We start from the raw sequence: 26609 nt of genomic DNA, 5'->3' as shown, positions 1-26609 counted from the left end.
TGCATTCTTCATGCATTGGGTCTGCTTTAAATATACGCTGCCAATCAAAAAGAATGGCTGAATTGGACACAACAAATATGCTAAAATTTTTAAGCTTATAATGGTTTCCAAACAACAATGACAGCAATAGAAATCATTATGGCAATCTTTGGAGGTTTCCAGGGTACTAACTCATTCAGAAAGCTGGTTAGTAAAGGGAAAAGACAAAGCATTTATCCTGCCTTTTGGATATGAATTACATTTTATGACATGTCAGTTGTCATCAGCTCCTAATCTACTCTTCCTGTCTCTGTGTCGTGATACTGGTGCTGGACCCTGGGAATACTTCTCCTCTTGCCACCAGTGGTAAGCTTTGATCAGTAGAAGCTGTTGGAAAGACATTGCAGGAGGAAGGAGTTTCTCTTTCTGGCTCCATTGCACATTCCTGCTTGTTCCTGACATGTACAGTGGCCAAGAGTGTGGAGGACACTCCATGAGTTTTAGCAGCACTCTGGTTGGCTTCCTGTGGAGTTTTGTCAGCATCCCAGTGGGTAGTTTTGCTTGCCAGCCCTGGCTTAAACTCCTCCACTATCCAGTGAGGTATAGCCACACTCTCTCCAACCTCAGGGATAGGGAGACCCTCGTCCAGTTTGTCACTCCCTTGGTGCTCTGACTCAGCTCCAGAGCTATAGCTATTCCCTGGATCTGCTATTCTTTAGAGTTTCTTAATCCCTACTGGTTAATCTTCTCTTACTATTTAATAATTTCTTATATTAACATTTTTCTGTTCAAGTCACTGTGTGGTTTCTGTCTCCTGTGTGACTGAGTCACATGGTAATCAAATTATTGACATGGGAAGGTTCTTTTATATAGAAGAAGACCAGCTCATAAATGTTTAAGGAATGACAGAATTAAAATACCTAACAGTTAAAAAAAACAAAACACATATCTAAGCAATGATAATCAGTGGTGCTTAGCCACTCAGTAAAGCTGATGGGGAACCTACCAACAAATGAATCAGGCTGATTTCACCTGAATCCAGAGGCGGATTTATCCTGAGCAGATATACTGTAAATTTCAGCGGCCCTCACTGCAGCGATTCTTTTCCAAGTCCTAGAATCTAATTTTATATTTGGAACTTGGATTTCTTTCTCATAAAGAAAACTTTTCAAATTGAAAATCTTGTCTTCCACATACCTGGATCACTGTGCTGACCCACTGATCAACATTAAGATCACAAAAATAAAGACAATTAAACACAGCCGCCTGCTGTGATGGGATGGGAAATAGCACCATTCATGAAACACTTCTGCCGTAAGTTTAATCTCAAACTGATAAAACATCCAGATAAATCACTAGTTGATATTAATACAAACTACTGGGGATAGAAGAACATGTAAAACACATCAAGAGAATACAATAGTCAAATCCAAAATATGGGAGACTTTATAGGACAAATTACCCAATTTTTTCAACTTTTCAGTTTTTTGCAATTTCAAATAAATTGCAAGTAATAAAAAAATGGGACAGGGAGAGAGACTGTCATATAAATTTAAAAAGACTTCTTGAGAAATACCAGTAAAAGTGATGTGTGTACCTTGTTTGGATCCTGATTCAGATAAAATAACTGTGATATAATCAGAATTTTTATACTGACTGAATATTAAATGGTATTAGGGAATTATTGTTTATTTCTTCTAGATGTGATAATGGTGAAGGATATATTTTTTAAAGAGCCCATATCTCTTAGAGATACATATTTAAGGATTTTTGAATGAAGTGACATAAAGTCTGAGGTTGTTTAAAAAATAATCAGCAAATGGGATTTCTCTGGTGGTCCATTGGCTAAGACTCTGTGTTCCCAATGCAGGGAGCCCCGGTGGGATCAATTCCTGGTCAGGGTATTAGATCCCATATGCAGCAACTAAGAGTTTGCATGCCACAATTAAAGATCCCACATGCTACAATGAAGACTGAAGATCCCAAGTGCTTCAACTGAGACTGGGCACAGCCAAATAAATAAATATTTTAAATAAGAAGAATCTAGCAGAGAGTAGAATAATAAAGTTCAGGTGGTCTTACATTGATAAATGGTAAAGTTAGGTAATGGGTACATGGAGGTTTATTACAAATATATTCATTATTTTCAAAAACTGTAGTGTATGTTTAAAAATGTCATCATAAAAAGTTCAGTGAAATAAAATACATGTTACCAGAGTTGATATGTTGTCTGGATATTAATAATAACCAAATTCATGTCATGTATTGTAGTTCACAGAGCACTTTTTATGCATAACAACGTAATCCTAACCTCAAGCCTATGAGATAGGTTTTATTATCCTCTTTTCACAGGAAACAATTTCAGAGTCATTAAGTCAGTGGCTCAAAGGCTTCGAGCTGGCAGGAAGCAGAAACGTGATTTAGATCAAAGTTCTTGATTTCTGAATCTCATGTTCTATCTGGGGAGGTAGAGGAAATGCTGAATCTTCCTGGTTAAGTCATTTAATTTCTCCGTCTTAGGAGAATGGAAGCAACACTACTCAACCTGCCTTTTTTTTTAGTTGTTGGGAAATTTAAGTCTGAAAATTTCCAGGAAGGAGCTTTGTTAATTGTCAAGTGCCTTATAAATTTATTTTATTTATTTATTTCTAATTAGTTATTCATTTGACTGTATTGGGCCTTAATTGTGGCATGCAAGCTCTCTAGTTGTGGCTCAGTTGCCTTGCAGCATGTGGGATCTTAGTTTCTGAACAGTGATCAAACCTGGGTCCCTTTCATTGCAAGGCAAATTCTTAACCACTGGACCACCAGGGAAGTCCCAAGGGCTTTAAAATTTTAGATTGTCATACATCTATGTTTTCTAGCAGTGTGTGTGTTTGTGTGTTAGTCTCTCAGTTGTGTCTGACTCTTTGCGACCCCAGGGACTCTCCAGGCTCCTCTGTCCATGGATTTCTCCAGGAAAGAATACTGGAGTGGATTGCCGTTCTCTTCTCCAGGGTATCTTCCCAACCCAAGGATCAAACCTGAGTCTCCTGCATTGCAGGCATATTCCTTACCATCTGAGCCACCAGATAAACCCTCTCAAGCAGAGCCCTCTATACAAATGCAAGAAAGTGGAGAGCTCTAGGGGCTGGTCTCAGGCAATGCAAAGCTTCCTTTTGGCACTCCTGTCTTCCTTTTCTGTAGTCCTCCTCCTATTCCAAACTCCATCCCTTACATCACTATTAACAGACAGTGGTTAAGATGATTTTCCTTGTGGTGCATTTGAATACTTGCCATTGTGTCATTTTGTAGCTTGTGGGAACAGAGGCTCTACAACAGCTGTTTATAACTGAAAGTTTTATGGCTTGATTTTAGGCTAGTAAAATGAGTATGAAACTGCTTAGCATTTTCTGGTGTTGTCCAGAATTCTCTGTTAGATTATTTACACTAAGTCATCCAGACCCATGAATTTTCATCAAGCAACACTGGAAAACAAATGAGACACTTTTGATTCTCTGGGGCGGGGGTGGGGAGTAGAAATGAAGAACTACAGCTAAAATGGCTAACATTAAATAACAACTACTACAGAAACCAAACACAAAAACAAACCTCTTTGGGGACTTGCTATAGACATCTAAACAACCATTTCAAAATGGTTGCATGCAAACAACCACTTCAAAACATCTCACTCTGAAACACACATTTAATGATTGTGACATAATTCTGCCAATGTATTATTTAAACACTAAAAGGAGCACTTAAACATCACTATTTGTTTTAAATATATAAGACACTTCATTTATGATTATTTCTTTTAAAATAATAGGTTTAGCTATAAATAACTTTGGAAGTTCCGTTACCTCTCTGTGTCTCACTTTTCTTAGCTCTAAATTAGGAACAATAATTTCTATTTCATGGGTTAAAAATTAGATGATTGTTTGTGTAAAAGTACCCTGTACCTTGCTTGGGGCCTGACATACAGCAGGTACTAAATGTTAGTATTTCTTTGAATATAGGAGGAGGGCATGGCAACTCACTCCAATATTCTTGCCTGGAGAATTCCTTGGACAGAGGAGCCTGGCTGGTTGCAGTCCATGGAGTCGCAAAGAGTAGGACTCATTAATGTTAGTATCTCTTTGAATATAAGTACTTATTAAATTGTACATTTACGTCTATAATTGCCGTAGAGCTCAGAGACAGAGTTTCGTGGTCACCAGGACCAGCATGGTCGCTGACTATCCTTGGTACTGAAAACAGGAGGCCTGGCTATTTGACAAAATAGCGTAGAATGTCAAAGTCAGGATCTCAGTGCTGAGTATATGGCTATTCCCTGCACATTCTTTTCAACTTTTCTGAATATTTAAAAATTGTTACAATAAAATGTTGGGAGAGAGAAGGGAGGGACAGTTAGGCAGTTTGAGATGGCAGGTACACACTGCTATATTTAAAATGGATAACCAACAAGGACCTAATGGATAGCAGAGGGAACTCTACTCAATGTCATGTGGCAGCCTGGATGGGAGGAGAGTTTGGGGGAGAATGGATACATGTATATGTATAGCTGAGTCCCTTTGCTATCCACCTGAAACTATTAATGTCACAACATTGTTAATCAGCTATACTCCAATATAAAATAAAAAGTTTAAAAAAACGTTGGGAGAGAAAGTCAAAAATAAAATCTGGTGGCCCCTCTGAGCTATCACGCCATAAGCAGCCTCAGTGGAGTAAATGGAGATGCACTGTTCAGATCTATAAACCCATTAAATTGGCACCAGGGAGGTAGAAATGGAGCTCCCAGCTGCACTGAGGGAAGCAGAGGAGGCAGTTCTTTCCTGAAAGGTGGACGCGACGTGGGAACCCCAATCCCCAAAGGGTCTTGCTGCTGCAGCCAGGAAAGTCAACATCACTTAGAACATCTGCATAGGACTTCTCCTGCCAGACAAGCTGTGATCATTTCCAGTTCTGCTTCCAGCCTGCCTGGGGGAACAGCATTACCAACAAAGACTTTGCTTTCAAAATGGAAAATTGCAGTCCCAGGATCTCAACAGGGGCTTCTGGAGTTTGTGAAAGGCATCTCCCTTCTCGAGAACTGAATTAAATGGGAAAATTTCAGAAATGCTGTAAAAGTGAGTCTCAAATGTCCCAAAAATAGCTTATATGGGACTACTAAGTATTGTGTGGGTGATTCATTGAAACTCTAATGCCTTGTTTTGGTTTAATGGGTCACTCAGGACATAGGTTAGGAGAATGGTGCAGTATTTACGCCAAACACACAGTAGAGGATTACTATCATAGTAGCAGTTCACAATTAACAGAGTTATGGTTCCCCTAAAATTTAGTCAAATGTATCATATATAGTTTAACTCTGGACAAAGTATTTAAATATTTTAAACATTATTAAAGCCAATAAACATCTGTTGAGCACCTACAAGCTACTGAGAAGTACAGCAAACACTCCTTTTTCTATAGTGCATGAATTGTATAATTTCAGGAAAATGAGATATTCAAAGCTTTGCAGACACCATCTCTTTAGCTGAACTTCTCTGTGAGAATCATTGTTTGGATGTCTTCATAGTCATCCAAGTATCATATGAGGGAAAAATTGAGACTCCATTCAGCTAGCCAGCAGTTGTCATTATTATCCAGTTGTACTGTCTGAGAGATACGATTTTTTAAAATTATTTTTAAAGAGGAAATGCTCATGGAATGGAAAGATGTAAACTGAAAAGTAAAGTCTATCTCCATGCAACATCCCAATCTCACTTCCAAGAGGTTACCCTAATAACAGATTTTTGCATCCACCTCTAGAGAATTTTTACACATATACAAATATATACGTGACCCAAATGTTGGCTGTCTACCTTATCCATATGACTGGACTCTCTTTTGGTCCCATGCCATGCTTGAGACAAAACTCAGCCCCTGGTCAAGGGGCGTTTACAAGAAACCCAGTCATACCAAATATATTTGATGAATAAAGTATTATTAAAGGTTGATGGGGTTGGGGAGAAGGGTCACATTGCCGGAGATTGGCATCTCTTTCTTAAACATAACTATGTTTAACATGCCTTTCCTTTATAGTCTTGCCAGCCCATACTGGGCGTTCTCCACTTTGGCTCCTGTTCCCTGACAGACACACACACACACACACACACACACACACAGTCTCAGTGATTATAGTCATGCCTTTTTTCCAAGGCCTCTGCATCCCCATCCCAACCCTTTCCTTCTCCCAACCACCCCAGCGAAGTTGTAAGGATGCACTACATTTTATTTGATCAGTCCCTTTTTGATGTACATTTAGGCTGCTTCTAGTTTTCTTTTGCTGTGTTAAATGATGTGATTATTAATATCCTGAAAGATAAATCTCTGGATACTTGTTTGTTGTAAACTCTTAGAAGTGCAATGTCTGGGTCAAGAACATGTACCTTCACAATCTGGATATATTTTGAAAAATTGCTCTTTAAAATATGACATGTACATACATTCCTATCAAGTCTGGGAGCAACTGTTTCTCATGCCTTGGACAACACTAAACTTTATAATTTTTACTAATCTAATGACAAAAAATAATACCTCATTATCATTTTAATCTGCACTTCTTATTGATGAATGGGATTAAACATCTTTTCAAATACTTATATGACGTATTTTTTTTTTTGTAGATTCCATAGATATTGATAGCAGCACATCCATATCCTCTTGAAATGATCTTTTTCTTTTGCTTCCAGGACACTCCTGTCTTTTGAATCCTTTGTTGTCTCTTTTCTGGTTTCTGCTTCTTTACCTCCCTCTGGAATGTTGCTATCCTTCAGGGTTCCAGCCTCATCCTGCTTCCTTTTCATTGTACACGCTTTCCCCTTGCGATTTCATCTACTTATCCAATAATAGTTACCATTTATTGACCACTTATTATGTTCTAAACATGCTACTAGACATTTTAAATAAATGCTTGCTATAACTCTGTGAGGTTGGTATTATCATCCCCATGTTTACAAATGAGGACACTAGGGTCACAGATTAACTTGCTGAAGATCACATATATTACCAGTAAATAATGGAGCTGGGACCTGTTCTCCCTGGTGCACAAGCTCTTTTTAATACTCACATGCCATGTCCTCATTTACCATCTATAGGGAGAGCACCCCAAATCTATATTTCCACTCCGAGCCTCTCTCCTCGCCTCCAAACCCAATTCCTCAAGAAATCTCTACCTGGACAACTGCAGAAATCTTAGATGCAACATGCTTCCCCATGAATTTCCCTTCCAGTGATCCCTTTCATGGATTATGGGGGCCTCCCAGTCTCCCAGCCTCAGCTAATCAATCAAGTCCCATACAAACAGCTCAGACATCTGAACTTTTCTCTCTTTGCCTCTGCTGCCCCTTAGCTCAGGGCCTTGCCATTTCTCTCCTGGAATGTCACATACTTCCTAAACTATTCTCCCTACCACCAGGTTTTATCATTCTAGTTTATCCCCTATTCTGCTGCCATAAGTAGCTTTTTCCAATAAGCACAAAAACCCATAAATGATGATGTTCTCTTTTTTAAATATAGTATTACTTCTGTTGCTTAAAAATTTTTTTTTAAATTTATTTATTTTTGGCTGTGCTGGGTCTTCATTGCTGTGTGTGGGCTACTCTCCAGTTATTGGTATACCAGCTTCTCATCATGGTGTCTTCTCTTGTTGAGAAACATGGGCTCTAGAGTGCGGTCTCAATAGTTTCAGGGTTAGTCGCCCTGCCACATGTGGAATCTTCCTGGGCCACAGATCAAACCAGTGTTGCCTGCCTTGGCACGCAGATTTTTAACCACTGAACTACCATGGAAGTCCGATGATAATGTTTTTTATCTTATAAGGCTCTTATAAGAAAGGAGTGAAGTAATTGATGTAAGATATGTAGCTTATGTTAATTCTGTGATAAATATTATCAGAACTTACTTTTTGCTCCCAAAAAGTAAATTCTGGTAATACAAATCCTTTTGGCCTGCATAATAAGGTCTAAAGGCCCAATGGGTTCCAAAGCCTGACTTACCACCCTTTCCTCTGGCCTCACACCTCTGCTCTAGTCAATGAAATTTCTCACTTTTCATGTTTCTGTGCTTTTGCACAGACTATTCCCTCTATTTGGAATTCTCTTCACTGTACTTGCTCCATTAGTGATCTCCTTTGATTAAGATCAAGCTCAAATGGTACCTTATCCATGATGCCAGCCCTGAATTCCTCTGGTCAGATTCCTGAGCCCCTTCTCTACACCCCTTTATTTACTTACAGCCTTGCACTGCAAGTACTAGCTTATTTGCCTATCTAGTATGACAAGGCTGAGATCAAGGGTTGTTTCTTATCCATCTTCATGTCCTCAGCCTGTGGGACACAGGAAGTCCTTTCAAAATGTATGTGGAATAAACATGTTCCCTTGTCTGGAAATTCTATGGACAGAGGAGCCTGGTGGGCTACAGTCCAGGAGCTTGCAAAGAGTCAGACACGACTGAACACCCACACACACACACATATGTGTTAAGAAGCACCAGTCACATTCTCCGGTCTCCTGGAGTTAGTGCCCTGCAGGCAGGAGGCCCAGGCCCAGCCTCTAAGTCCCTGCCCTGGGCGGGAAGCTAGATGAGTCACTTAAAGCCTCTGAAACCTCATGTTTAGACCTGTATAGCCAACCTTAGCAGTCTCTTGGACCATTAAGAAGATCAAAGGTCATACATGAGGCAAGCTAGAATGCAGTCAAGATGCAAGATGTTAGGACTGTCAGCCAAAGCCAGGAGAGGAATGACTGCTTTAGGAAATAGAATGATTCTGGAAAGAATGCAGGCATTGGAGGCAGATAAATGTAAAGCCACTATGTTATCCTGTGCTCACACCTTAACCCTGAAATATTATCAGCTTAATACAACAAAGAATCAGTGTCACTCAGTACAAGTCCACCATGAGAATGGGCTCCTGGACCCAGGAGGACTGGTGGCATGTGGCAGGTTGGTGTTCCTGCAAAGCAGGCTCAGATGGGAAATTAACATGCAGGAGGCATATTAGGGAGCACTCCTGGGATCAACACCTGTGAAAAAGAGCAGAAGGAAATAGGATTGTGTAGAGGGAGGAACTGAGCGGATGTATAGTCCCAGAGATGACCTCAGCCAAACCCACAGGGTCTTCAGCTTGAGTAGTCTTTTAGACCTGTCCCAGGTTGGACCAAGATGGCTGGATCCTTATAACCTCCACGTCAGTCCCAGGGTGGACCCCAGGCAAGGTGACTCTCTGCAGCTGAGGTGATCCCCGCAGTGACTGAGCATGGAAGGCTGTCTGCAGGCAGCACTCCAGCCCCTGGAGTGACAAGCCTTTCCTAGAAGGGGATGCAAACAGTGCAACTATGTAGAGGATCCACCTGACATGGTAGCTGCATCCTCAGAACACACACCGAGGTACCCAACTTGAATTCTCTTCTAGAGGCCGATCCTCAGCCCAAGATGTGAGCACAAATTGCTTATTTGGCCATAAAGAAGTGAGATGGGGAATGAAAGGAAATCAGTGTGAAGTGCTTTAAGGAATCAGATGCTGCTAGAAGATCATGTGAGACAGACTAGAACTTGCCCTGAGTCACTCCACCCCAGGGACAAAGAAGCAGTTGTATTTATCCTACAAATCCTATGTGTCATTACTCAAAGCCACTCCTGGAGGCAGTCACTCCCTGGCAGTTCCCACGTACCTGACTCACTTGAGCAGACTTGCAGGTGACTGTGGGAAGAAGCAATGGCATGAATGGGAATGGTGAGCACCAGGGAGGAGGAGGGGGAGGGGGCGGATGTGGGTCGAGTACTAACAGAACCTACCACACTGGGGAGGAGAGAGCCTGGGCAATCTCTCGGGGATATTATGTTGCCTCAGTCCAGAAGTGACATATTCACAAGCCCAAGGGCAGAGTAAGTGGCCTGGCACTCCTATAATGGGGCTGGGAGGAGGAGGCTGCCTTGCCTCCAGAGAGGGAGGGAAGGTGGGTATTACCGAACCCTGATAACGTTTTGGTTCATGAATACTCAGTCATGTCCAACTCTTTGAGGTCCTGTGGACTGTAACCCTCCAGGCTCCTTTGTCCATGGGATTTCCAGACTAGAATGCTAGAGTGGGTTGCCATGGCTTCCTCCGGGGATCTTCCCAATGCAGGGATTGAACCTAAGTCTCTGGTGTCTCCTGCATTGGCAAGTGGATTCTTTACCACTGTGTTACCTGGGAAGCACAAAAGAATGATATAGCCTGAGGACACGACATAAACTGATTAGAACCATTAATCCAAGATGCTTGCTTGCCTGCTAAGTCACTTCAGTCGTGTCTGACTCTATGATCCTATGGGCTGTAGCCCACCAGGCTCCTCAGTCCATGGGATTCTCCAGGCAATAATATTGCAGTGAGTTGCCATTTCCTCCTCCAGAGGATCTTACAGACCCAGAGATGGAACCCAAGTCTCTTATGTCTCCTGCATTGGCAGGCAGGTTCTTTACTTCCAGTGCCACCTGATAATGTTTAGAAGTTGCTTTATCTTTCTGACCCTCCGTTTACTAAATTGTATTGAGGAGAATAACACGTATGTCATAAAAATGTGATAGATGGGACTAAGACACATAGAGAATGTACCACAATGTAGCAGTACTGGTAGGTAATATTCTGGGTTCCCATCTTGAGTCATGTGATAGTTTCATTTTTATTCATTTTATTGTTATATGTAATAACACATATATATTATCTATACTCTTTTTATGTATCAAATGTAATGTTAAAATAGTAAAAGACACTTGCTTGACTTTACATATTATTGAAATTCCTAGATGAATTTCAAACATGTAAGAGCTGACTCACTAGAAAAGACCCTGATGCTAGGAAAGTTTGAGGGAAGGAGGAGAAGGGGGCAACAGAGGATGAGATGGTTGGATGGCATCATCAACTCAATGGATATAAGTCTGAGCAAACTCTGAGAGATAGTGAAGGACAGGGAGGGAAACCTGGCCTGCTGCAGTCCGTGGAGTCGCAAAGAGTTGGACATGATTGAGCCACTGAACAACAACAAGGTATTTGACTATATAAATGTTTTAAATATGCATATATATATATCAGTTCAGTTCAGTTCAGTTGCTCAGTTGTGTCCGACTCTTTGCGACCCCATGAATTGCAGCACGCCAGGCCTCCCTGTCCATCACCAACTCCCGGAGTCTACCCAAACCCATGGCCATCGAGTCGGTGATGCCATCCAACCATCCCATCCTCTGTCGTCCCCTTCTCCTCCCGCCCCCAATCCTACCCAGCATTAGGGTCTTTTCCAATGAGTCAACTCTTCGCATGAGGTGGCCAATATATATATTTCTAAATAGTCTACCACAGTTTCTAGTACATAGCGTGCACTCAGTTAATGGTAACTATTATTGCTTGGGAAGTCCTTATACTCAATCTCATTAATCACAGGCAAACAATGGATCTGGAATGTGAGTTTCCCAGATAAATAATCAGCTCAAGGGTCTGCTTGGAGAGGAGAGCTGATCTAGGCCTGTTGACTCACCATGTAAACACAAGTCATGGTAATTTACTAACAGCAAGACCTATTTCCTGCTGAGAATTCCAGTCCAGTCTCCAGAACTAGACACAAGGAAAGAGGTCAAATATACTAGCATGTAACCTGTTTCCCTTTCCACAAACTTTTGAGCAATGAGACGCTTTGCTTGTTGCAATGTCATCAAAATGAGACATGGAGATTTTTCACCTGCTGTAAGCTAGACGGAGCTTTTGAGATGCAAACGATAGCCATTCTCAGAGGAGAGCAGTGGAATAGAAGAGAGAAGTCACTTTCAGAGAACCATCCCCCCTGCCTTCCCCTTCCATACACATGCTAAGCACACAGAGCTTTTGCAATCTGCTACGAAAACAGAATTTTAAAATAAACCGTCGTCTGCTCTCTCAAATAAGAATTTAGAGGAAAATGGATTTTTGCAGGGCGAATTTGTTCTCTCAAATTAGTTTCATTCACACACACAGGCACACACACATACACACAATGAGGCATTTATTAATAGGCCAAATAATGCAATGAGCAAGTTCACTCTCAGCAACAGACATCCGATGATTATGCGAATAGGCTTGAAGCTGTATAAAAATAAAACCCACAGAAGCCAGCAGATGGCACTTAATCATAATTTTTCCTACGATTTCTATTAATTGTTAAATATTTTTTCATTCTGTCTTCCCAGTAAGACAAATGATATGCTAATATGGCATAGTAAGTAATGTTTTCCCTTTGAGATATTCAATAGGCTTGTTACATAAAATGCCCCCACCTACATAACTAGCCCGAGACCCATTTTCTTCATGCATATATTTATCACATCACAGTATGCATATGCATGCCCATACATCTGTGTGCTTCCAAGCATGCAGAGCATTTGATAAATGTCTGAGGTAAAACCTCACACCTTCAGTTATCTCCACAAGCAAACCCAAATCAAGGAATTGTTGTTCCTGAAATAGTCACCGAAAATCATCTAAACCACATTGTCTGCCAGAAATAGAAATGTAGAAATTACCTCAGGGAGGCTGCTTGGCAATTTCCTTCAAGGCTTCTATTACAAGCATTAACAAGGTGACTGACCCCATCTAGGCTGTACTGCCTCACCTGCAAATTCCCTTATCCCCACCTCCCGCCCCGCCACCCCCTGCCGTTTCCCCCTCCTCTATGACTCTTCCTTTGCCCCACACTCCATGAAGCCTCAGCCTTTTCTGCTGCCTAACGCCCCTTCTTTATTCTGATTCTCCTGTTTTCTTTGATCTCTCCTTTTCCCTCTTGAGTGTTGGCATCAGTCTCTTAAGTCTTGAGCGAGGACAGATGCTGTACCAGTCAGGGTTCTTGGTTTCTGACACCAGAAATTGACTCTGTTAAGTAGAAAAAAAATATTGGAAAGCCATCAAGTCGTTAGCGGAATCGACAGGAAGCCTGGAGAATCTAACTCAGCCAACAGGCAAGAACCAAAAGAGATTGGCACCAGAGAGGACAGCCAAGGTCACACCACTGAAAACCACTCAGTTGGGGCAGTGCCATCAGCACTACGGCCACCAGCCGCTAACAGCCACGGCTGCCACTGGACTCTACTGAAAAAGCGTGCTCTCCCTCCAAGGGCTTGATTCATTTCCTCCAGATTCCCAGTTCAGGCTGGAGGACCCAATGCCAAGGCTGGAAGGACAGCCCTTATGAGCTGCTGCCGAAAGCAGAGCTGTAGTTCTGGCTCAGGCTAGAGTGAGGTGAGGGGCGCAGAGCCCAGACGCTGGTAGCCTATCGAGAAAGCAGGCAAAAGCAGATCTCAAGAAATACTTGAGATTAGGAGATACCAGGTGTCATAGTCATCACTCATTTCAAATCCTCCCCATTCCTGGTTTGCAGATGGGAAGGTCTGTGCTTCCAAGCTGAGTGGGCATAAGGGAAAAGGAAAGCTATTGGGTTGTTAACATATCAATTACACCAATTCTGGAAAAACAAAGTGAAATTCAGCTGATGCTATATAGCCCTGCAGAGTCAACTAACTTATTTCATACATGTTTTGTCCTAGACAAATGGAGGAGTTATAGTTGCTACTCTGAGCACCCTTTGCTTCCAGGATCTGTTTGGCCAACTTCAGTTCTAGCTCCTAAGCACTATTCCTCTGACTTCCCACATCTTAACCCTTAACGGGAACAAGATGAACTCCTTTCTAGGGATGAAATTTGTAACATGATTCCTAGCTTGGTGCAGGGGGCCTCTTCTCTCATCCTGCCAGCTGGTCCCAATTATGAGCTGGTTTGGTAATTTGAGAGTTTGGAGGGTGTCTGTGCAGTAGGAGGAGGGTTTTCTTAAGCACTTAGCTTCCCTTAGGACCCTAAACCCAACTAGAACTAATGGATCCTTTAATAGTCTGAATTATGAGGTGATTTTCACCGGTTTTCCAAAGAAGGGAAATAAAATACGTGAATAAAATCACTTGGTAGTGTGCCTGATAACCACTGCCAGTGCAGAGTGAAAAATGAAGGCGGCTGTCTATATCATTCAGGCAGAGCTCCAGCTTCGCCTACAGATCTTGGGTGATTGCCTCAGTTTTCCTCTGTGTTTTAACTGAGTGGGACTGTGTTGCCTCAAATTTCCTTTGTAATAGGTGACACCCAGGCAAGTCTTTGGGGGAACATTAGCCTAGTTTTAAAGGGCCACATACATATCTGAGTTCAAGGTTATTTTTTTTTTTTAGTGGTAAGGTTTATTGAGCATCTATTATACCGAGGCACTACAGATTCTGGGACATCAAAACTGGATAAAGTTTACTATCAAAGAAGATGAATTTCATCCAACCAGTGGCATTCCAAGGTGGTGGAGGATAAGAGTCAGCCCTTGGCTGGGAGGAGCATTTTGTCAATAACATTATTTAGAATTGCCATGGTACATGGTGATAATACAAACCAGATTGCTTTTAGTTGGTTTTATTATTATTTTTAAACTCTCTACAGACTAACACATGCCTTATTTGCCTGCACCTGGACTGACTTTTCCTGCTGGCCCTTCACCATAATCTGTTTCCAGTTACTCCCCTAGTTTAGGCCATCATAGGCATTCTAACAAGGGGCAAGAGAAAAAGCTTACATTTGAAGACATGAATGTGGCTGGGAAACAAGTGCCCATAGCTCTGTGGGCATGAGTTCCTCTGGCCGGTCAATGGCAATCTTAGTTGCTTAAACTTCATCTTTGGGGGCCTGTCTAAGGCACGTCTCTCACTCCTACTTCTTGAGTCACGCTATCAGCATTTAAAAGCCAGCTCTTTTTTTTCCTCACTAAGTTATTATTTCATGTCTTTGGGCCCAAGTGTCCTCACGTGTAGAGTATGGATGAGAGTAGTCCTCCCTGGAATTACTGTAAGGATTAAATGGGAGAACATGTGTGAAATAAATGTTTAGCTATTGTTTTATCATTACTTTATTAAAAGATTACAATATGATGCTTAACTCCAAGGAACCATTTTAAAAATCTTTCCATAAAATTTAGTTCAAGCTTGTGATTTAGAAAGGTCATAAGCAAAAGGAAAGAAGCAAAGCCCAGGAGACAGGGAAAAGTGTACACCCAGGTCAGCCACGAAGGTGCAATTCTGAGGGAAACTTGCCTGGCACTGCTACCCAAATTGATTCAGGAATGCTCAGGAGATGTGGGATGCGCCTTGGGCCCTCTGCTCACCAGACTGTTACCCATATTCACCACCACCCATTGATGTTTCTTGCCTAAATTATTAACACTGATGGTTGCAAATGGTGTATTTCTAATGCCACTATTTCTTCTAGATGTATTGGTTGACTTTTTACTGTAAGAAATTTCTTCACATTTATTTGTTAATGTCCATGACTGTATCTGGGGATTCCCTGATGGCTCAGATGGTAAAGGAATCTGCCTGCAATGCTGGAGACCTGGGTTCAATCCCTCGTTGGGAAGATCCCCTGGAGAAGGAAATGGCAACCCACTCCAGTATTCTTACCTGGGAAATACCATGGACAGAGGAGCCTGGTGGGCTACAGTCCATGGGGTCACAAATAGACAGGCACACCTGAAGGACTAACACACATACGTGTGACTGTATCTTCAGACTTATAGCTTCTGTTTTATTCAGTGTGTTATCATTATTCATGTTGACCCTCAAATTGTCCCAGATTTGATCAATAGAAGCCCCTTCAAGATTGTTTCTGTGTTGTTTCAACGTGTGCTCATTATTCTTAGAGAAATTCCTTCCATTGTGGTACGAGATGTTCCAGGTCAATCTTGTTCTTTCCCAGCCCCAACCCTGGAATCAGCCATTTGTCCAAGGAAACCAAGGTTCCTACAAGGAGTGGTGTTGAGTAGCACTATTCTGAGCACTAAGTATACTTGTTGCTACTTGCAGTGTCAGTCATCTCAGGTTCTTTCACTGGACAGAGCTAGAAAATAAATGTATGGACATGTATACACACATTTGCATCTCTTTTCATTCAGCTCTCCATCTATGTGTGTCCCTAAACCATAGTATACGTGGATAAGCTCCAGTTTCAATCCAACACTGTGAGGTTTATTTTTATTTCTCCCTTGCCATATTTGTGCCTTCCTCCTTCAACAGTGGTAAACTTGCTCCCACCAATCCAAACTATCTCTATGTAGTCAATCGCTTACCTCACCAGGTCATGCCCCCTAGCTCACTGCTCCTCCAGCTTGCACCCTCCAAACTGGCTACCTACCTCGTTCAGACTTTTTATTGAAGAAAGGAAGCCAGCCAATAAATATTTCCCAAAGACAAGAAGAGAAAAAGAAGATAAGGAAATGGAATAGAAATGGAAAGCAAAAGAGTTGGGTTACCTTTTGATTTGCATTTTTAAAAGAGCACTCAGGCAGATTTGTCTAGAAAGAATTGAAGGGGAACAGAATGGATTGTCCTCTTCCTCCTCTTGGCATTCCTAGTAGCATGCTTTGAGAAAGGCACTAAGTAAATGTTTTGAGAAGGAAGGAAGTGGTGGAGGGGAGAAGACAAAAAGAGAGGGGAAGGGAGACCAGAGGCTTCCCCACAGGGAGACACCATAGATTAAACTTGTGCTTTGCTTTTCTGCAGCAGGAGTTGCTTCTTTCTATAGTCAAGGACAGAAAATAGCATTAAAATGTGTCTTTATTCTCTGAAGAACCTCTAAGTAGCTTCCTGCAGTTGCTTACATAACATAGGAGAGTTGGACCTATTGAATCATCCTGAAGCAGATACTCCTTGCTTAGTGACAAGTCACTCATCATCTCCCTTTGTTGCATAAATGTAGGACAAATAGGCCCTTTGTCTAGGAGAAGTTTTGCATGTGTGTTAGTCTCTCAGTTGTGTCCGACTCTTTGCAACATGATAGACTGTAGCCCACCAGGCTCTCTGTCCATGGAATTCTCCAGGCAACAGTTCTGGAGTGGGTTGTCATCCCTTTCTCCAGGGGAATCTTCCCAACCCAGGGACTGGACCTCGGTCTTCCTCATTGCAGGCAGATTCTTTACCATCTGAGCCACCAGGGAAACCCCTTGGGAAGAAGTTTTAGTAGGTTGATTTTTTTTCCCCTCTCCCTTCCCTCACTCCTTCCTGGTGAAAACCTTCCCCATTCTTTCACATGCAGATTTAGACCTTCTGGAAGTAGAAGACCTGTTTGCCTGAGAGTTCAATGCCTCCTGGGAGGGAAAGGATTAAAGTTCAAGTCCCTGCTCCCTGAGCCTCCCTGAGTTATCTCAGGGTGGCATGACTCAGGGTCTGGGCAATAAAATTTCCAGGAGGCAGGAGAGCAACTGGCATTCCTAGCCCTTGATAGAAAGCTTTACCAGGTGGTCAGATCCCCAGAAAGTCAGATGATCCACCAGGTGACAAAGGCTGGCACCAGTCCTAAATTCACTGTATTTGGCCAGCTTGACACCAGGGAAGTGTGTGTGTGTGTGTGTGGACAAAAGAGTTGGCTGGCAAGAGCTATAAACCCTTGGTATTCTGGAAGTCACTCATAGTGGCTTGCAAGAATTGATGGTAAATTTTTCACAAACTGCAAGCCAATTGTTAAATATAATCATTATTAAATATTAAATTATGCAAACTTGTAATTAAATAATTATATTAAAAACAAAGACAATAAGCCCTTGAAACTCATCACCTACTAGTTATTTTCTCACATTTTACTATTATCTATGTTCTGGAGGTTATTTACATCTATTGTTGCTGTATGGGGGAAATTTTGTACATAATGGTGAGCCACTGTGGATTACCAACTCAGCCTTCAGTGATGCCCACATTGCTAGCTTGAAATCAGTCATGGTGAGAGTATTTATACCTTAAAAATTGACAGACTCTATTAATCAATGCTTCCTCCCAACCCCTACTCCCTGGGGGAGCCAGTTGTTATACATTTAGCAGTATATCCAGGACTACAACCCTATAACCCTGAAACCAGCTAGGGTGTAAGGTCCTCATGACTGAGCACACTCAGAGAGCATACACTGGAGGATCTGGAGCAGCTCAGGTACTACCACTATTCTCCAGGCTTGATTGATTCTGGAATTGCTTCCCGTGCTAAGTCATTTCAGTTGTGTCCAACTCTGTGCAACCCTATGAACTGTAGCCTTCCAGGCTCCTCTGTCCATGAGATTCTCCAGGCGAGAATACTGGAGTGGATTGCCATTCCCTTCTCCAGAGGATCTTCCTGACCCAGGGATCAAACTGGCGTGTCTTGCGTCTGACCTGCATTGGCAGGCCTGCATTGGCAGGCTGCATTAGCACCACCTGGGGCCTGAAATTCTTACCTTCCATCAGAGAGACTCAACCACTGATCCAACTTTTCCTCTGCCAAGTTTCTAAGTCAGCTTGTGGCAATATCACTCCTTAGTCCAAATCTCTGCTGCTGGTGTCTGTGAGACGCCTACTATTCCTTGGGGAAGCAACAGAAGGAGGGACACCAGGGTTTTCTGAACTGTCCTGGCAGTTTGGTCAAAAGCACCCATCACTGAACATAGCTCTGGTTGAATGGGCTAGCCCTCAGAAAGATGCTTTTGCAAGACAAGGCAGGCCATCCAAGGACCTGAGGTTGATACTAGAGGAAAAGACTTGGAGTAGTTTCCATATTCTAAATAGGATCCATGTTGGCCAAACTTTACTCAGCCACCAGCATCTCTCTGCCCAGAGAGCATACTAAGAGAGGCCCAGACTGGACTGGACACTTATTTACACTCTTGAGATCCTTAGACATAAAATGGTGGCTACAGATTTAGAGGGGTAAGACTGGCTTCTCCTTTTGGGCTTCCTGCTATTGCCAATACATAGAATGAGGTGCTCTGTCAACTGACTGGGCACACAATTTGCATCTTAAACTAGGTAGTGAGACATCCCACTTCAACAGGAAGGAAGAAAGGAAGGAAGGGAGGGAGGAGGGCACAAATTAGGAAATTAATAAACACAAAATATTCTCCCCAAGACAGCTCCTTCTATAGTATCCTCCATCTCAATTAATAGTGTCTTCATTTTCCAGAGGCTGAGACCTTGGTATCATGCTTGACGCCTTTCTTCCTCTCCCAACCCAAATTCAGTCCACCATCACCGATAGTTTCAAAATAAGCCAGAATTCAACCTCTTCCTCACCATTTGCTGTGGCCACCACCTAGATCCAAGCTGCCATCATGTCTCTCCTGCAAGTTTGTGTGCCCTCACCCTCTTCAACCTCATCACCAGCCATTTGTACTCTGCCCCAGCTACACCTGCACTGCTCTTAATTCATGACTCAGAAATCATTTTCTCAGTGAGCCTTCCTTAGCAACCCTAATCAAACTTTTCCCATCCTCCCATACTTTTTACTCCCTTTTTCTATTATACTTTATTTTCTCTTATTGGATTCATCATTATTCACGTATTTATCTTTTTCATTGCCTATCTCTCCCACTAGCATGTGGGTTCATAAGGGAACCGATTATTGGTTTGTTCATCTCCAGATTCTAAAACACCACCTGGCTCGTAGTAAATAAATGCTCATTTTAATGATCTGTGATGCACCACAAACCATCCTAAAACGTAGTGACTTTAAACAACAGTTCATTAAAATCCCACTATCCCATGGGTTGACTGGGCTCAGCTGAGTGGTTCTTCAGTGGAAATCTTTCATGCTTGCAGTCAAGTGGCATATGGGGCTGGTGTCATCTGAAAGACATGACTGACATGTAAGGCTGGCTTCTGGCTAGGAGTTGAGCTAAGTCTGTGGTCCTGAGTGCCTGCATATGACCTCTCTAAGTTCATTGTGGATAGCATCTCTGAAGATTAGCTGCCACTGGATTCACTATTTGTGGGTGGAAGGAAAACAGGAAGGGAGGGGAGGTTGTGGGAGGGAAGAAATTAGAAACTTTAGAAAGAAGGAAAAAAGGAAGGAAAGGAGGGGGGAAGAAAGGAGGGAGAGAAGGGAAAATGGAATTCAACTTTCTTTTCTTCATGATAGAATAAAAAAAAACCTGTCTTTCTCCTGCCTGACTCTCCTTTCCCATCTCTCCCTCAAGTTGCATAATGACCTGGCTTGGAAGCAGAGACTCATCTAGCACTGCCTATCAGAACTGGAGTACTCTTGGCAGAATCTTTTACAATTTATACCCCAAGTTCAAATTTGAGTCCAGGCATATTTCCAAGGGAAGAACAACACACCACTTTATCTTGATGCAGCTCTTTCCTCTTAGTAATTTCAAAGAAGTTTTATAAACAAGCACTATCATTGTACAAGAGAGGAAATGGAAGGAAACTAGTAATATTTAGGTAACCAAGAGCAAAATCATTGAATCAATGCTATACTGAAGTGATTAAATAATGATGTGCATCAGAGGCAAGCTGCAACAGCATTGAACTAATAAGATATCATTTGGAAGAAATCAAATATTAAAATTTCTGAATAAAAACTGAAGTCAATGAGGATATTAAGAGTTAAGTAAAAATAGATTTATACCAAACTAGATGGAACAAAATTTAAACAGTTGTTGGAATATTAAGAATGGATTTACTTTTTAAACAGTTTGGAATAGTTGAGTCATTTTCCAGAGCCACAGATATTCTTTGCCAGTTGGGCAATTTTTCCTAAACCAACTTGGCAGACAATTATCTAAAAAGGGGGCTTTGCAGACAGGCTCCTTGGCTAACACTCAGAGAAGTAAATGAATTTAATTTCTGAAGCTCCAATGTCTCAATACAGAGGGATAGGTACTCTTGTCTCCAACTATCCAAAAGTAGAGAATTCCTAGAAACCTTTCCTAAGTCAAGGTGGTGTGAAGCAAAAAGCAATTACTTTACGACACATCTTGCTAATAGATGCACAAAATAAATTGAGATACAGCACAGATGCTCACAGTTCACATCCATGGTGGTTTGATACTGAGTGTAGATCCCCTGGAAGGAGCTTGGCAGTGCCATTCTTATTCCTACAGGTGCACGCTGCTTCTAAAACAGCTCACTGTAAAATAATTGTTCAGTAAAGCAGAACTTCTCCAGATTTCTTTTGGTTAGGGAAAACAGGTACTAATGTAGGTCTTTCTTAAAAGTGAACTGGTGTGAAGCAAATTTTTGAGACCAAGGGATACCTTGGTATTAGTGTCTCCTGGAGGTACTGATGATGATATAAATTGTAGTATAACAGAATGTAAACACCCTGAGCATGGGGCCCTCCTCTAACTTATGTATCATAGGGAAAGGTGGTATCATATTTACTTCAATTCATAGCTTCTCTGAATCTTTTTGGTCTTCAGCCTCTAAAATATGCTTGTTTGGGGAAATTGGGATAACTCAAGAAAATAATTTCTCATGTACTAGTTAGGCTTCAGAGAAGGAGGCTGAACTATCCCTACCCTTCTCTCCTGATCCCAAACAAACAAACAAAAACAGTGGCTTAAACAACATAGAAATTTATTTCTCTTTCATATAAAGCTGGATAAATGGTTCATAGATTGTAAAGTGCTACACAGTAGCAGGGACTCGGGTTCTTTTTCCTTAATTTTCTGCCTGGCATAATTTCCAGTTCCCAAATGATCTCATGATTCAAAATGGCTGCTTTAGCTCCAGCCCTTCATCCCCATTCCAGCCAGGAGAAAGAAGGTAGAAAAAGACAAAGAGAAGAGATCATCTCTCCTGGCTAAATATTAAGGGTTCTAATGCTATAAAGTTGAAGAAGACTAATGTTTTGGGACAATTAAGCAGTTTTTACCATAATTTACCCCTTTGACTTCCTAAAAGTAAACTTGTACCCTTCTTCCTCCTCTTAGGATGCACTCTGTCCCCAAAAGAAGGAGCACCCAAATCTTATCTTGGGATTGTCTCCAGCTCAGAATCAAGATTTTGGGTGATATGTAGTCTCCCTGTTTGAGTCCAGATGTGATGTTACAGGATCTTTCAAACCACAAACTAAAAAGCTACTTATCTGCCCCTGTCACATTACATATACAGTGTTGGAGTGAGAATAGGAAAACTCTAATTTAAAGTGCCATTCAGAAAATGGGAAACCCTCAGAAGTCACAGTCTAAAACATTGATCAAATCCTATTGAGCAAAAATAGAGGAGACTGTCTTCTGAAACAGAATAGGTCAGCCAACTGTCCTCTGGGAGGTTCTTTTGTGTCCATTACCCTCCATGGCCATGGCTGGGCCAGCAAAGAGCAAGTATGCCATTTGAGGGCTGCTCAGCTTTCAGAGTCTATTTCCTGCTGATGCAGATTTGGAAACACAAGTTTTGCTTTAGGCATTGAATAGTCCCAGGCTTTTGCAGGTTAGGCTTATGGTGTCTTTGGCCCTGCAATTCCCTCAAAAACTCAGTAGGCCTCTCTTCCATGTGGCTTCTATCAGTTCCATGCCCAAGTAACAACCAAAGATCTCGTCTAAAATTAGCTTTAAACCTGAAGACTTAGATCTTTGAATTGTAGACCTTTGCCCTTTTTCTATCCCTCCCCTGGTTTAATGATACTTAGTTGAGGCTATCTGAAATAGTAAATTTTGGAAAGACAGCAACACTGTTTTTTTTTTAACACAGCTAAGCTATCACACGGAGAAGGCAATGGCACCCCACTCCAGTACTCTTGCCTGGAAAATCCCATGGATGGAGGAGCCTGGTAGGCTACAGTCCATGGGGTCGCTAAGAGTCAGACACGACTGAGCAACTTCACTTTCACTTTTCCCTTTCATGCACTGGAGAAAGAAATGGCAACCCACTCCAGTATTCTTGCCTGGAGAATCCCAGGGACGGCGGAGCCTGGTGGGCTGCCGTCTACAGGGTCGCAGAGAGTCGGACACGACTGAAGCGACTTAGCAGCAGCAGTAGCAGCAAGCTATCAAATTGTCTGGCAGAGAGATGTTTTTTCTTTTTCATTCTTCTGTTCCCTTTTTTCAGTTCAGTTCAATTGAGTCGCTCAGTCATGTCTGACTCTTTGCGACCCCATGGACTGCAGCACACCAGGCCTCCCTGTCCATCACCAACTGCCGGAGTTTACTCAAACTCATGCCCATTGAGTCGGTGATACCATCCAACCATCTCATCCTCTGTTGTCCCGTTCTCCTCCCGCCTTCAATCTTTCCCAGCATCAGGGTCTTTTCAAATGAGTCAGCTCTTCACATCAGGTGGCCACAGTATTGGAGTTTCAGCTTCAGCATCAGTCCTTCCAATGAATATTCAGGACTGATTTCCTTTAGGATGGACTCGTTGGATCTCCTTGCAGTCCAAGGGACTCTCAAGAGCCTCTCCAACACCACAATTCAAAAGCATCAATTCTTCAGCACTCAGCTTCCTTTACAGTCCAACTCTCACATCCATACATGACTACTGGAAAAACCATAGCCTTGACTAGACAGACCTTTGTTGGCAAAGTAATATCTATGCTTTTTAATATGCTGTCTAGGTTGGTCATAACTTTTCTTCCAAGGAGTAACCGTCCTTTAATTTCATGGCTGCAATCACCATCTGCAGTGATTCTGGAGCCCCCCAAAATAAAGTCTCTCACTGTTTCCATTGTTTCTCCATCTATCTGCCATGAAGTGATGGGACCGGATGCCATGATCTTAGTTTTCTGAATGTTGAGCTTTAAGTCAACTTTTTCACTCTCCTCTTTCACTTTCATCAAGAGGCTCTTTATGTCTTCTTCATTTTCTGCCATATGGGTGGTGTCATCTGCATATCTGAACTTATTGATATTTCTCCTGGCAATTTTGATTCCAGCTTGTGCTTCATACAGCCCAGCGTTTCTCATGATGTACTCTGCATACAAGTTAAATAAGCACAGTGACAATATACAGCCTTGACATACTCCTTTTCCTATTTGGAACCAGTCTGTTGTTCCATGTCCAGTTCTAACTGTTGCTTCCTGACCTGCACACAGATTTGGTAGGCCCATTTCTTTCAGAATTTTCCACAGTTTATTGTGATCCACACAGTCAAAGGCTTTGGCATAGTCAATAAAGCAGAGGTAGATGTTTTTCTGGAACTCTCTAGCTTTTTCGATAATCTAGCAGATGTTGGCAATTTGATCTCTGATTCCTCTACCTTTTCTGAATCCAGCTTGAACATCTGGAAGTTTCACGGTTTACATACTGTTGAAGCCTGGCTTGGAGAATTTTAAGCATTACTTTACTAGCATGTGAGATGAGTGCAATTTTGCGGTAGTTTGCGCATTCTTTGTCATTGCCTTTCTTTGGGATTGGGATGAAAACTGACCTTCCAGTCCCATGGCCACTCCTGAGTTTTCCAAATTTGCTGGCATATTGAATGCAACTCATTCACAGCATCATCTTTTAGGATAAATCTTTTAAAATATTTATTTATTTATTTACTTGGCTGTGCCAGGTCTTAGTTGCAGCATGCTTCAGACCACCTGAGGCTGTCTTCATAAACAAAGCGGCCATTACTGAGAATAGGCTGGGAAATGGCAACCCACTCCAGTATTATTACCTGTGAAATCCCATGGACAGAGGAGCCTGGCAGGCTGGAGTCCATGGGATCGCAAAAGAATGGGACATGACTTAGAGACTAAACAACAACAACCTATAGGATAGGACCTTTTCCTATGAAGAGTGATGGAGCCTACCTGCAATCTACACAGCAGAAAAATACATTTTTCTAGGTAGTCAAAACTCAGAGTTTTCATTGAATAGAGTTTTATGTGTGTGACAATAGGGTATCTATATTAGACAATGTTCATCCCTTAACTGAGAGACTGGACCAGATGTCCAATACCCCAATTCAACCCCACAGCCCCAGGGAGCTACCATAAGCTTTGTACAAACCTGGGTTCAAATATCCCCTACTCCAATTACTTACTACCTCTGTGACTTTAGGGAAATTACTTTACCTTACTGAATCTCAGTTTTCTTAACTATAGAATATAGATTAAAAAATAAAACTACTTGTACAGATATGATTATATATACACATATACATATATGTGTATAAATACATGTATAATGAGCATAATAATTTTATAATGTATATATATTAACATATATATATATATATATATACACACACACACAAAATGTTTGGCATTTAGTATTTACTAAATGGCAGTGGTAAAGAATCCACCTGCAGTGCAGGAGATGAAAGAGAGGCAGGTTCAACCCCTGGGTTGGGGAGATACCCTGGAAAAGGAAATGGCAACCCACTCTAGTATTCTTGCTTGAATGCTAGAGTATTCTTGGTTGTAGCTTTTTCTTTCATCACTTTAAATATATCATTCCACTCCCTCTGGCCTGAAAAGTTTCTGCTGATGAGTAAACTGACAGCCTTATGGGAGTTCCCTTGTACATAACTAGCTGCTTTTCTCTTGCTGCTTTTAAAGATTCTCGCTTTATCTTTAATTTTTGCTATTTTAATTACAATGTGTCTTGGGGAGACCTCTTTGGGTTCATCTTGTTTGAAATTCTTACTTCTTGGACCTGGATGTCTGTTTCCCTTCTCAGGTTAGGAAAGTTTTCAGCTATTATTCCTTTAAATAAGTTCTCTTCCCCTTTCTCTCTCTCTTCTTCTAGGACACGTATAATGTGAATGTTAGTAGGCTTGATGTTGTCCCACTAGTCTTTTAAATCACTCATTTTTTAAAATTCTTTTTTTTATTTCTGTTTAGCTTGGATGACTTCCACTAGTCTGTCTTCCAGATCAGCTTGTTGATCCTTTCCTGTATTTCATCTAATCTATCATTGATTCCTGTTAGTGTAGTTTTCATTTTAGTTATTGTATTCTTCGGTTTGTTTGGGTCTTCTTTGTATTTTCTCTTTGTTAAGCTTCTCACAGTGTTCATTCATTCTTCTCCCCAGTTCATTTAGCATCTTTATGATCATTGCCTTGAACTCTTTATCAGGTAGATTGCTTATTTCTATTTTACTTAGTTCTGTTTCTGGAGGTTTATCTTATTCTTTCATTTGGAGCATATTCCTTTGTCACCTCACTTAGCCTAATACTCTATGTTCATTTGTGTGTATAATGTAGATTGGTTACATTTTCTGATCTCGCTGCTTCCGTGTGCACGTGTGCTCAGTTCTGTCTGACTCTTTGCCACCCAATGGACTGGCTCCCGTGGACAGGCTCCTCTGTCCATGGCATCTCCCAGGCAAGAATACTGGAGTGGGTTGCCAATTCCTATCCCAGAGGATCTTCCCAACCCAAGGATCAAACCTGTATCTCTTGTATCTCCTGCATTGGCAGGTGGATTCTTTACCACTGAGCCACCTGGGAAGCCCTGAATCTTAGAGAAGTAGCTTTAGGCAGATGTTCTGTCGGGTCTAGTAACACACGCCCTTCTGGTTACCAGAACTATATCCTTTAGGGGTACCTCGTATGTGGGGTGCATGTGCCCTGCTATGGTGGCAGGGCTGACTGCTGCGAGCATGCTGGTAGGTGGGGCTGGCCCCTGGCACTGTCTGCTGCCAGGCTTTATGTGGTGCAAATGCTGCTGGCCCACTGGTGGGAAAGACTGGGTCCTGGCATAGCTGATTGCATAGCCTGGGGTCCTGAAGCCAGTGCCTGTCTGAGTTTATCATTTTTTTATTACTTCCTGATTGATGAGGCAGTGTATGCTCAATGAAGTTTAGAAAATACAAAAAGTTAGGAAGGAGAAAATTAGTCAACTGATCTCTCTCTAC

General features: G+C 41.8%; 1 protein-coding gene across 2 annotated transcripts in view; it reads left to right on the top strand.

Annotated features, from left to right (window-relative positions):
* Positions 1–296: 296 nt before the first annotated feature.
* Positions 297–26609, top strand: part of PTGFRN (prostaglandin F2 receptor inhibitor) — a 147225-nt gene continuing 120912 nt past the window's right edge. The window contains exons 1-2 of one of the 2 annotated variants that reach the window (XM_081495376.1): positions 297–345; positions 3978–4089. Coding sequence is in view for 1 of the 2 variants with exons in the window: in XM_081495374.1 (XP_081351500.1) it covers positions 3987–4085 (99 nt within the window). In the remaining variant the exon portion in view is untranslated. The remainder of the gene's footprint in view (positions 346–3977; positions 4090–26609) is intronic. The other variant, XM_081495374.1, reaches the window with a different exon arrangement.

This window comes from Giraffa tippelskirchi, chromosome 5 (assembly GCF_054371585.1).
Source record: "Giraffa tippelskirchi isolate mGirTip1 chromosome 5, T2T-mGirTip1v1.2.pri, whole genome shotgun sequence".
Taxonomy (NCBI): Eukaryota; Metazoa; Chordata; class Mammalia; order Artiodactyla; family Giraffidae; genus Giraffa; species Giraffa tippelskirchi.
This window is presented reverse-complemented; position numbering and strand designations above follow the sequence as displayed.